The 13,068-nt window shown below is 34.9% G+C and overlaps 2 protein-coding genes across 4 annotated transcripts; one reads left to right on the forward strand and one right to left on the reverse strand.

Annotated features, from left to right (window-relative positions):
• The first annotated feature begins 1,652 nt into the window (after positions 1 to 1,652).
• On the forward strand, positions 1,653 to 8,831 carry LOC120195798 (lys-63-specific deubiquitinase BRCC36-like). 3 transcript variants are annotated; one of them, XM_039197720.1, is made up of 12 exons: positions 1,705 to 1,710; positions 1,781 to 1,921; positions 2,509 to 2,634; positions 3,085 to 3,172; positions 3,744 to 3,829; positions 3,925 to 4,140; positions 6,801 to 6,985; positions 7,175 to 7,333; positions 7,430 to 7,510; positions 7,589 to 7,643; positions 8,112 to 8,340; positions 8,632 to 8,831. In XM_039197720.1, exons 1-11 carry the CDS (start codon positions 1,708 to 1,710, stop codon positions 8,295 to 8,297), a joined length of 1,326 nt encoding a protein of 441 aa, XP_039053651.1. In that variant the 5' UTR covers positions 1,705 to 1,707; the 3' UTR covers positions 8,298 to 8,340; positions 8,632 to 8,831. The 3 variants fall into 3 exon arrangements, with proteins under 3 accessions (XP_039053652.1, XP_039053651.1, XP_039053653.1); XM_039197721.1 differs by having other exon boundaries at positions 1,653 to 1,921; XM_039197722.1 differs by lacking the exons at positions 1,705 to 1,710; positions 1,781 to 1,921 and having other exon boundaries at positions 2,565 to 2,680; positions 2,805 to 3,172.
• A 2,076-nt stretch (positions 8,832 to 10,907) lies between these two features.
• LOC120195761 (cytochrome c oxidase subunit 5b-1, mitochondrial-like) lies at positions 10,908 to 13,049 on the reverse strand. Its single transcript, XM_039197685.1, has 6 exons — positions 12,848 to 13,049; positions 12,564 to 12,649; positions 12,331 to 12,384; positions 11,984 to 12,050; positions 11,765 to 11,844; positions 10,908 to 11,227 (listed from the first exon to the last, which is right to left on the reverse strand). The coding sequence occupies exons 1-6, from the start codon at positions 13,002 to 13,004 to the stop codon at positions 11,168 to 11,170; spliced, it is 504 nt and encodes a 167-aa protein (XP_039053616.1). The 5' UTR covers positions 13,005 to 13,049; the 3' UTR covers positions 10,908 to 11,167.
• Positions 13,050 to 13,068: the final 19 nt, after the last annotated feature.

Consider the following 13,068-nt stretch of genomic DNA (forward strand, 5'->3'; position numbering starts at 1 on the left):
AACCATGATGGGCGGGTGATATGACGAGTGTACCGGCCTACATCATCGTGTCCGAATCGTAGACCAGTGATTAAGCAGAACTCCTTCCGCCCAAAACAAGTATACGCCGGTGGAAAATGAAACCATATCTCTTCCTCACCACGTTGTATATTGTCGGGTAGATCGCTAGTCATGGTCTGAAGCCACAAATGGGCCAAACTAGCATCTCCACCCGGATGCTGTACTCTCAGCCATGGCCCGAAGCAGGTTTCTTCAAACAATTTTCTTTGTGCAGGTGAAAGCTTCGAAGCAATTGTAGTGGCTAGGCTAACTTTATTCCTTAATGTCAATAAAGCCGAAAAAAATTTCTACAAAAAACAATAAACATACCAAGTTAGATATACCAAAAACTACACTGTCAAGATATACCAAAAACAATAAACATAAATAGTAGTTTATTCTTGAAACTAAAATTTGCAACACTGTTTTGTCTTTTGGTTGAAATGAAAATCGCAACAAGATAATGAGAATCGCAACGCGGAAATGACTATCGCAACGAGAGAATCGCAACGCGAAATGACTATCGCGACGAGAGAATCGCAACGCGAAATAAAAATCGCAACGCAAAATGAAAATCGCAATGCGATTTTTGTTTCGCGTTGCGATTCTCTCGTTGCGATAGTTATTTCCGCGTTGCGATTTTCATTCTCGAAACTATTCTTCTTCTGCATTACTTCAACCAAAAGACAAAACAAAGACAAATACTAACTTCACAGGCTAAACAGTTTAGCAGTATTGGCAGCAATCGAATGAATTTAATAAGAAATCTAAGTGAAATGGTTAATCTATTATTGAAATTACCAGTAAACTTATCATCAATCTCAATATGAAAAACCTAAAATAATGCAAAAATTTCAAAATAAAAATAAAAAAACTAAACCTCGGAGGTTGATTTTCCATTTCTGAATGATTGTGAGGGATTTTTGACTGTGAATGGTTGTGAGGGATTTCGCCGGCGATGGGGACGGAAATCTTCGGAGATGGGGACGGATTTCGCCGTAGAGAGTGAGAGATGGAGATGGGACTGAGTGTTGTGATTTTGGGTTTGAGGTTATGAGTTGCGATTACTGTGGACGGTTCAGTTTCCGATTTATTAAGAAAAAATTCGTGTTTGGAATTTGAAAAAAAAATACGCGTTAATACAAATGGCGCTATGTAAATCGCGTTGCGAAAGTCAGAATCGCGTTGCGAAAGTCAGTATCTCGTTGCGATTTTGTATTATCGCATTGCGATAGTAAGTATCGCATTGCGATAGTCAGTATCGCATTGCGATTTTTCCAATTCGCGTTGCGATCTACTTATTCGCATTGCGAATTGGGAAAATCGCAACGACACTGTAGACAATCGCAACGCGATTTCCAACTATCGCAACGCGAATTTGCGATAATGGAGATCGCGTTGCGAATTAGCGATCGCATTGCAATTTTATTGGTCATTTTGGCAAATCCGGAAAAAGTTGATTAAAATCATATATTATAAGGTATTTTTGGTCACTGAGATAATTTTCTCTTCTTTTTTTTTAATGTACAACAAGAAGTCAACGGTCTAGAGTTTATGGTTACAAACAAATAAATTAGAACCGATTGTAGTGTATTTATCTTGGTAATTTCCACTCCAACAAGATCTATCGCACCTCCATCCCAATCAAAAACCCTTCTACAGAGAAAAATGGTGAAAATCTTCTAAAGATCTTGAATCTAAAAGCACAGGACCAGAGGGGAAAAACAGATTCTTTTTGAAGAAAAGAGAGAAAAAAATATTGATAAAGAGAATGTCTTTAACATGTGTGAAAATGTCAGAGGATGTGTGGTTAACTTGTCTCACGCATGCATTGTCCACTGAAACTGAAGAGATCATGGGTCTTCTTCTCGGTGATATTGAGGTTTGCCTTTCCTTTTTTTTATATCTTTTCCTTTTCGAACTTTAAATTATTCGTTTTTTTTTGCAGTGAAATTTATATATGGTGACTAATGTTGACTGGGAGATTAATTTTGAAATTCTTTGTGTTTTTTTATACATAAGAAAAAATTAGATGAATTGAATTCTTGTATTTTAACTTTTAAGCCAAATTTTATTAAATTCTTTCGAATTTTATCTATGTTCTTGTAATTTATATGTTTGCTCTCTTTCCCCCTCATTTTGAATGGGGAAAATCCACTTATTGCATTATTTTAATACAATAACAGATGTAAGTTTTACTATGTGTTGCTCAAAAGTAATTGGTTCAGTTTGTCTTTGTGGATTGTTGCTATAGAGAAAGTGATAAACTTTTTTTTTACCGAAACACGGTCCGATGAACTCGAATCGCTGTATACAGAAGTTATCCGATTAAAAATCTGGTCTTTTTTAACCTTGGTTCATGCTAAAAGGAGTATGGGTAATTTCATCTTGCAGTTTTGTCATTCTGTTTTTTGGTTTATATGACATGACTTGGTTTATGTTGCTTTGTCCACCTCTTGCAAATTACAGTACTCAAAAGATGGAAATGTTACTGCATTCATATGGGGAGCATCACCACAATCACGTTCTGATCGTCGAAAGGACCGAGTCGAGACAAATCCTGAACAGTTGGCTGCTGCGTCAGCTCAAGCTGATATATCCTTAAATCTTTGTGCATTTTTTTCTTTGTTAAGAAATTGTGGTTTTATTTTCTGTTCATTACAGTATAAGAAATTGATTTTGTAGACACTAGTCTTGGCCTTTCCTATGATTACTTGGTGATAATTTAGATATCGTAAATCAAATAAGTGCCTAAGAGAAATGAGTTTATTGTGTTCATGTTAGTAGTTTGCATGATGATCTCAAGCATTAGTTATAAACACGCTTGCACTGTGCTTAATCTGAAATGATAAGTGCTTTCCTTACCTGCTTTCACTAAAGCAGTTTAAGTGATAACCTAAAATTGTAAATTTTCACAACCAAAAGTCATTCAACAGAAAAGTGCAAAGCTAATACTGATTTGATTATGAATATTTTTTACGTGTTCAGATTCATTGTGACATGTTCGAGATTGTTAGTTTAGTTGTGAAATTAACTTCAAATCACAGAATGACTGCATCGACTGGCAGAACGACAAGGGTGATTGGGTGGTACCATTCACATCCCCATATTACTGTTCTTCCTTCTCATGTTGGTAAGTTTTGAACGAGTAGTTCTGTTTTTCAAAAAGTTTAATCTGCTGTTCTAGCACTTTGCTATGAAAAATATATTAATATGTTTGAAGCTTTCTATCAAAATATGTTGGAAGAATAACGAGATTGTTTTTTTTTTGGTGCATTCTGCTGTTTCAGTTTTAATGAATATATCATTTCATGTATGGTTACCTTTTCGAAATCTGAAGTTGTTTTAATTTGTTTACTTGTATCATGAACCATTGAATGGACAAGTGCTTAATCCATTTTGCATTTCTAGGTTATTCAATTTTCGGGCACACTTTCTATTAACTGTTGGATGCGTTTTATATTTAATCCAACGGATGCAAATTAAGGTGTTTGATTTTCTAGTTCTAAAAATTGTCAACTGCGCAAGTGTGGAACCACATCCTTAGAATTTAAACCTGTGACATTGTGTAGCCAATATGAGAGTGCTTGCTTATTGGTGAAACTTGATTGTTAAGAAAAGTATTCTTAATTGTGTAGGCATAGGCAGATTGTTTATTGGTCATGATAACTTTGCATATATAATTGGTTGCTGGAATTCTGCAGATGTGCGGTCTCAGGCTATGTATCAACTTTTAGATTCTGGATTTATTGGGCTTATATTTTCTTGTTTTAGCGAAGATACAAACAAGGTTAGTGCTTCATTCATACTAAATTCAAACCAATCTATAAAAGTTTTTTTTAAGAAATCTTGAAAGGTCAATAAATATAATTGTGATGATTTCAGGTGGGAAGAATTCAAGTCATTGCTTTTCAGTCATCGGATGGGAAGCAGAGCCATGTTTCAGGACCAATTGCTTTATCGCCAGTGAATAGAAACCCAGTTATTGATCTCGAGTTATCTTTAAGTAATGGAAATCCATTGGTGACATCTGGATCTGCACAAGTAGACAGTCACATGCAAGACTGTAGTGATTCCAGGTCCATTCAAGGATCTAGTCAGGTGCAATTTATGATTGTTGAAGTTAAAATAGGTCATTAGGATGTGGTTTAAAACGGGAAAGAGCAGTAATCAGAAGAAATAAGGCTAAAAAAAAAGTTCTACAGAAGTTGGAACCTGAAAACATAGGGTTATAAAAGTTTATAGTTTCTCCATTAATTCGAAGAAAATAATAAGAATAATAATGATGTGGCTGTAACTATTTTACAGCTTATTTATACTAGGGTTAGAAATAAAGTTTTAATTCCAGCAATGGATTTAAACCCTAATGATAACTTAGGATCCTAACCCTAGATTTAAACCTTAATAGAAAACTAATAATCCCAGCTGTCTATCTATATGTCTAATAATTATTAATTAAGACTAAAATAATTACATAACTGTAAAGCTCCTGTGCTGTTCTTCCTGGCTTGGAAAACTCAACTCCAGCGATAAAACTTTGGTACTTTTCAACCATAATCTATAACATACACTATCATCTATGTTTGGTGCTACATTCTGCAATATTTGTTGCCAAAACAATTTTTAGCTTGTTAGGTGGAGGATGATAAGATATTTCTCATTGATTAACGGTTAGCATAGAACCATGTAGAGAAAGAATCATACACTTGCTAAGATTCCCAAGAAAGCTAATCACTTTAATCTTGACAAGGAACTTAGAAGTATCATCCCAATCTATGAGGAAAACAAGACCAGCTTCATAGCAGCTCCATCAGCTTATTTATACTAGGGTTAGAAATAAAGTTTTAATTCCAGCAATAGATTTAAACTAATGATAACTTAGGATCCTAACCCTAGATTTAAACCTTAATAGAAAACTAATAATCCTAGCTGTCTATCTATATGTCTAATAATTATTAATTAAGACTAAATAATAACATAACTGTAAAGCTCCTGTGCTGTTCTTCCTGCTTGGAAAACTCAACTCCAGCGATAAAACTTTGGTACTTTTCAACCATAATCTATAACATACACAATATCATCCATGTTTGGTGCTACATTCTGCAATATTTGTTGCCAAAACAATTTTTAGCTTGTTAGGTGGAGGATGATAAAATATTTCTCATTGATTAACGATTAGCATAGAACCATGTAGAGAAAGAATCATACACTTGCTAAGATTCCCAAGAAAGCTAATCACTTTAATCTTGACAAGGAACTTATAAGTATCATCCCAATCTATAAGGAAAACAAGACCAGCTCCATCAGCTTCATAGCAGCAAATATGTTTAATTACGGCCTCCAGCATATCAAAATCAATTTGTGAACCTAACCATGCTTCAAGGAAATATCTTGTAGATGCAATCTGCTTCTTATGTTCAGAATCAATGTCAGTTTACACAAAAAGTAGAGCCAAATTATCTTCTTTGAGTCCAGCTTCTTCCACCTTTGTGGATTGCCTTTAAAATTGTCAAATTCTGATTTAATACTCCAATGAATTTTCTGCGACTCATCCTCCAAAGATAACTTTGCCACATTCATGAATTTCAGCCACTAGCCATTGACTTCCTCTAGACAACTAGAACGCGATTTTTAGCAACAGCTTTTGGAAACTCGGCTTTCATGTTGACATTTTCTCTGAAAGATTGCATCAGCGTCACACTGTAACTTGCCTTCCAAGTTTTCCTGCCTTTTCTTGAGTTCAACACTTAATTTTCTCTTGTGATAATTTGTTTCAATTGTAGGAATTGAATCAGCTTTTTTGTCCAAGATCATCACATGATGTTGTGTCCCTTGGGATATCGAAGGGATTTAGGCTCTCCTTCGATTGTCCTCTTCTTTTGAGGGTGTGGCTTTCATTCTATGAATTATAAAAGAATTTTTACCAACTGGATACAAACTTCTTCACTTTCTTCAGGACACTCATCATAAATAGGATCTAAGAGAGCATACTCTTCTTTATGCATCTTGCCTAGAAACTCATTGACTTCGGTAATAGTTCCACCATTGTTTAATTCAAGCGCATGCACCAATTGCTCCGCCAACCCAACTCATTCCACGTGATATGCGTGTCCAACATCATGAAAGTTTTCTTCCTCACCAAAATAAGATGCTTGAGTAAGACTACATTTTAGTATGTCAAACTGGTTGTGTGCACCTTTTAGAAACTTCATCAGGGTTCCCACTTGTTTCTGTTGCAGCCAAGCATAAACTGCACACAACAATTCTTCAGTCTGACATTGTGCAACCATGTCTGTTTCTTGACAGCGATTTCCTCTTTCTCTTCCTCTTCCTCGACCACTAATACGCCCAACCATCGTCTTAATGGAAAACCCTGGGATCTAATTAGGCTCTGATACCTATTTTGATGTGATTTAAGAAGAAAAGCAGAAGCAATAAAAAAAATCTTGGCTGAACTAAATGATTAGGAAAGAAGAAGAAAACAAAATGCTGAGCTTTTTTCTGTATGTGGCATCAGCTGTGTAGATGATGTCACATTATTAAGCTCTTTTCCAGGAAAAAATGCAGAAAGATGTGTTCTCCAATAGTGTCAACTGTTGACCAACTTTTTTTTTGGATGGTTAGCAGTAAGCCAGTAACTACTCTTAAAGATTACTCTTCGGTGTATTATGCTTTTGTGCTTTTATGTTCCACATGATATTTTAGGCTTGTTTTTCCTTATGGTTCTCTTTAAAATGTTCGTGCATGTGGGATTTGACTAGGGTGGTGGACGATCTGTAGACTTGGGAGGTTTCTTCGCTGATGCTGATGCGAACCATCTAGGGCATGATCAAGTCAGAGGTTACCATAATACCAATAATGTACAGAATGCTGTTGTTGATATTGATCCCCTGGATATGTCGGAAAGCATTCAAGAAGCCATGTACCGCTCGAATTTGGACATGAGGTATACATGAGTATGTACTTGACCGTGCAATACCTTTTTGGATTTGAAACTTGCATATCCTGGATTTGTGTAATGAAGATCTTTTGGTTTGCACATGCACCAACACCGAAACAGCTTGCTAGTATGGCATATAGAGTTTAAGAAACTGTGAATTTGAGATACTGGTATTTCTTTTTTGTGTGTTGACAGCGGTGCAGAGTATGTCCGGAAAGAAATTCCTCTTCATGTTTTGCCAACATCTTCTCTTGTTAACCTTGACTCGCCGTTAAGGTCATTCACGGATTTGCAACGTGTACTATATGAAGAGGAGCGGGCAGCATATAACCAAGCCATCTTGCAAAATATGAGGTTTTATTTTATGGGAAAGGGGAAAGTATTTTGATTTCTCCTACCGTAAACTTATTATTTTATTGCTGATTCTACCTTTCACTTCATTTGACTCAGAGATGGCAAAGTGCATCCCCTTTCTTTCATCCATCACACATCTACATATCAAGCTTCCATGTGCAAGTTAATCGAATATTGGTTAGAAACAGATGCAAACCCCTTTCAATTATTTGTGATGCTTTTATGTTTGTACTCATGTTCCTTATTAATTTGCAGTTTAAGTCCTGCCATCAGTGCACTTCAGGATCGATTAAAGGAGAATGAAATTCGGGTACAGAATGAAATTAAATTGTTTTATAGTTAAGATAGCAGTTATATTTACTCTTAGGGAAACTTATCAGACCTATCCTTGGAAATTCCGATAGATGGAGAGTTCGCAACTCCGTTCATCAAATTTGTGAAGACATGTCCAGATTACTTCAATGATTTATAACTCTGGATATGAGTATCGCTTTCAATGATTCATAGCTTGCAATGAGATTAGCAATGGAAATTAGAAGAAAAGTTAGAAAACAGAGAAAATAAAGAGATTGTTGTCTTATTTAAAACAAAGAAGAGTTGCAGATATAAAAGATTGATTTAAAAAGAAAAGAAAAATTTAAGACTTGGTGTCTTAATTTATTTTGTTGGTCTTTGGGTTCAGAAATGATGTATGCTCTCTTTTGTGGTTTATGATATCATCTAAATCTTTCCGGTCTAAATTCTACGTTCGAGACTTGAACATTTTCTGTTAAAACAGTTATCAATGCTGACAGATGAAGCTAAGACGTTGGAGACTGAAGCCTCCAAGGGGAGCGGACCAAGTTCTCCGCATACTCATGGATTCCGGGCAAGCACTTCTGTCGGCCAGAGAGACTTGGTTAATTCAGCTGAACCCATCAGCGTGAGGACATTTGCCGGTACTGGGAGCCGAAGCAGAAAGTGATGTTAATAGAATTCCGTACCAAACCCTCTTATCCGTGCATTTTGTGAGTAGTAATCCGATTCCATTAATAATCTCGTTAACGTTTTTCTTCACTGACCTTTATATATTACATAAATATACCAATGCTTGGCGATATGAGTCTCCGAGACCCTCTAGTTCTTGGGAAAACTTTTAAAGGTTGAATCTTCCATTGTTAGTGATTTCCGTCTTTGTTTTCCAAAGATATGAAGAAATTGGGTTACAATTAACGTTACTAAACCCGGCGTCAGAATGTTACGTTTGTTTTCTACACGCGTAATGATCATTCCTTCTCATTCGAACCCATATCCTCTAGGTTGAACATGTTCTCGGGTTTTATCGGAGGAAGATGTGCAGCTCGGTTGAAGGCGTCGGAGTTCAAGACAGTTTGTAAGCGTGAGTCTTTGAAGAAACAAGCAATGGTGATGTAGTGTTAATAATCTTGTTTCCTCGTGATCTTGCACGGTCTGAATGTCATGTAAAAGCTTTACGAATATAAAAGTTAAGAGCTCGCTACTTCATATTTTTTAAGTGTTTTGAATCCATGAACATCAAATTCACTCAACTGTTTTTTTTCCATATTAATTTATTAAAGGTAAACATATACTGTTTTTTTAACGGTGTGGCCAAAATAGAGAAAAACGTTATTGTGATCGATACTTTAGTGAGTAATGATGTGATTTATTATATTGTGTTTCAGAAAATATTCTAATATAACTTAGACTTAATGCATTTTTTAATCCCTAAATTATACGTTTTTCACTTTGGTTAAGTTTATTATTTAGATTGATTCTTAATTTCTTTTATTATTATAAGATGATTATAAGATAGTGTATATTCGAAATATTTTCAACCAATTAAAATTAAATATATTCATACATTTATTTTCACATAACTAAAAACTATTTGTCATTATTATTTTCTTATCTCACCATCGGTAGAATTTAGGGTTAAAAAATTCTAGAAAATATATTACACTGATCAAAGACGGCTCTCTCTCGTGTTTTTAACCATCATTGATGCAATTGAACTCTGTTCTTGTTATAGTTTGAATTTGAACGTACAAATCAACATTTTATGGTTAGCAAATCATTATAGGCAATACAAAATATTGTTTTTTCTCTCAATCTACTGTTGCATGTACTCAATAAATTTCATTATTTTTAGTCGTTGTTATTAACATGTTTCCCCATTTAGAACCAATCAAACGGTCGGTGGTTGAAGTGTTATTCTCCTTTGAGATCCGGGATCAAGTAAATATGTTGTATCTATATGTTGTCAATCATTAAAAAAGATTCTGAGGAGATATAACTCTTATAATTACCTCAAACTATTAAAAAAATATTTTTCCTCTTTAGTATTCTTTTAAATTTTAGCCGTAAATATTTCTCACGCCACCACCATGAGTATGACTATTATTGACTCACCACGAGTCAGAGGTCCACGCCAGCAACACCGTTTGTTTTGTAACAACAAGTGACTACAATAAAACAAATTAAATAGTTTCAAGGCTGTATTGTCAAAATTAAAAGTATGGTGATTATATCAACACCAACCCCATAGTTAAGTGGTTAGTTGAGTAGTTTACCCTCTACTTTATTTAATAAAGCAGAACATAAAGCTCTGCCATTTGGATGTTGCCTACATTTTTATCAACCAATTTGTTGTTTGTAGTCCATAGAATTTACAAGTTCTGTAGTCAGATAGCGATCACTCTCTGCTTGCGATAAAATATTGTAAACACAGAGTTGATAACCTTTGTTCAAATAAAAAAATGTTCAAAGATTTTTAAGGATTTCCTCTTATTATATATAGTTTCCTCATTCAAAAATATTTTCATTTTAAGCCATATTGATCCTATAGATTTTTTTGGAGTCTAAAATAAATCGGTTACTGTAATGTTAAAAAAAGCTGCAATCGGTTGTAATAAAAAAAACTTATCAACTGTGTAACGTTTTAGAGTAAACAGGATAATATTTTAAGTTGAAATTGAAAATATTATATTCTCCATAACAAATCATATAAATTGCATAGCTATTTTGATTGCAATCTAAGAAGTTACCATCAAGAAACCCGTGTAACATAATTCATACAAATATGTAATTTATTTCAATCATAATTTAACTTAAATTTTAGTTTTCAAAACATATAATAATATAATTTGGCCTAACGATTTTATTAACAATAGATGCGATTATTGATTAATATATACATATAGTTTGGGATGAAATTGGAATGTTTAAAAAGTTTGAGGATCAATTCATGAATAATCAGATTACTCAACACGCACATATACAAGGATCCAAATTAAAATCATTACATTTATACGGCACTTGCTACCAAGTCCATTCATCCAAAATTAGAAAATATAAAAGATTCAAGAATGGCAATATATATATATATATATATACACGCAACTAATAAATGTTCATGACTACTGCACAAGGCAATTGAATCCCAGTTATGTACCTCAAATTCACCATTTTTATTTAAGTACTGATGTTTGATACAATATGATATTAGAATATCCAATACTCACATTCGAGTCCAAGAAACAGATACGATATGAAAAATAAATTGAAACATCTAGGGACGACATACCAAATGGAAGAATGCTAAGGCCGCCATGGATTATTTGTTAACCTAAAACGATCCATAGTTGAAAAACACGACCACCCTGTGTCTAAATTGGCAGGAAAAAAATGGAGATACCATCTCAAATGACCATTAGATCCGAGGGCCAATGAAAACAAAACAAGACAAACCTTGGTTTTAAAATTTGAAGGTGCATCCAAAGCTGGACATCATTCCATCATCTCCAAAATTTTATTTCGAGAAATCGAAAGTTGCAACTAATGATGATCATCTTCACCATGTCCATCTGGAGGACCTCCAGGACCCACAATTTCCAGCTGCCAAACATCAAACGAAATAATTAGGAAAAATCCTATAATGCAGGAGCCGGAGACAACCTGAGCACTTCAAGCAAAGCAATGTCATTGTAGTTTCATTCACGCCTTTCAGGGGTGATCTAAAGGACTACAATCTCTTATTGATCAGACATTGCAGCTCAATCTAATACATGATTCTTACTTGTATCCACTGATCAATTTATGGAGTAAAAGATAAAGTAACAAAAACCAAGTTAACAACATCGCATCGATATACATAAGTTACATATTGCACGAACTGGTCGATCAAACATGCTCTTCACAAGCTTCCCTATGAATAGATAAACCAACACCATTTATATATCGCACAAGGTCACAGATCATTAACAATCAATTCTCATCATTTAGAGTTATTGTTGAACCATTGTATAGGCCAAGAGAAATATCTTAACAGGCATTGAATCAGATGACTGCAAAGAAAATAGCATTTATATGCGAGCTTAATAATATGCCTACTAAAAGTTTATGAATGTCTTCTAATTCAATATATCCACCTACCACAAAATACTGTGAGCAAACTGGGCACTCATGTGGCTTGCCTTTTTCCAGCCAAAACCAGACAACATCGTGCTCATCCTCTGCATTTTTTAAATATGCAAGTCAAATTAAATAAAATATTAGATCAAGCAGAATGGCTCAATTTCATATAAATCTGAGAAGGAATACAATAATTGAAGTTAGAAAAAGAGAAACAGCGAACTAATGAGAGGATCTTACCACCTTCACCTCCTGGGCATCCAACTATTCTCTTGTTGTAGTAGGACTTAACAACAGCTGGAGCATCCTACAAGCAGATAAAATTACTTCAACCATCAAAAGTCTACATCATTCTTATATTCAAAATGGTCAGTATCCAGTTTCCAACAGGAAAAAAGGGGTATTATCACCATATAAAGAGGCCCAAATCAAAATGATATATTCACAAAAGAAGAGTACTAGTCACCCTTGATTTAACATATATGTATAAAAAGGTGGGTCAAGTGAAGTAAGACGCAGATTTTTGTGATCAAGTATAGGTTCTTCCATCGTGATAGGCTGTGAAAAACATTGAAACCCACACTAACCTTTGTGCCAAAAGGACCTACTGGGTTGTTTACATCTTCAAGGATTTTCTTTCCCTAAGCAAAAGAAAACAAAAAAAATTAAATTGAGGATGAAAAAGTACCAGCTTGATGCATAAACAGGGACGGCAGTAAATTAAATTTAGTCACGAATTACGCTTATAACAATAATCTTCAATCACAAGAAATCCTCTCACGTTTTGAAACCAAAACAAAGAGTGTAAGAGGAAAAATACCTCGCGCTCAGCCTCAAGCTCCTCGCGCTCATGACCAGTGGCGATAGGCATTACATCCTCAACCCTTTCCTTCACTGCAGTATGCGCTACACATTCCAAACCAATCGAAATCAATGTCGGATGCAGGAAATCAAACTTTTTACATCTTCAAATTTCAATTCACATTAAGCACAGATCTAAAATATTCATATAGAAACAAATACATATTAAAAGACTTGCAAAAGGGATGCAAAGCTCGAAACCAAAATGACACGTTTACGAGGATCAATGGAAATTAGACTTACCTGAACAGGAAGAGAAGCGGTGAGTGAGGAAATAAGCGGAAGGGGATGGAGAAACGTGAGATTTGAAACGGGGAAGCGGCGGCGGCGTTTTAGAAGAGGATCGGCATGGGACGGTGGCTAGGGTTTTGAAGTGTGAAGTAAGTAGCCTTCTCCACATATCTCTGAATTCCAAAGATTTTTAATCTTTTTTGGGGGGGGTTATTTTTAGGCGTTCTTTTAGG

This window comes from Hibiscus syriacus, unplaced genomic scaffold (genome assembly GCF_006381635.1).
Source record: "Hibiscus syriacus cultivar Baekdansim isolate YM2019G1 unplaced genomic scaffold, ASM638163v2 tig00117021_pilon, whole genome shotgun sequence".
Taxonomy (NCBI): Eukaryota; Viridiplantae; Streptophyta; class Magnoliopsida; order Malvales; family Malvaceae; genus Hibiscus; species Hibiscus syriacus.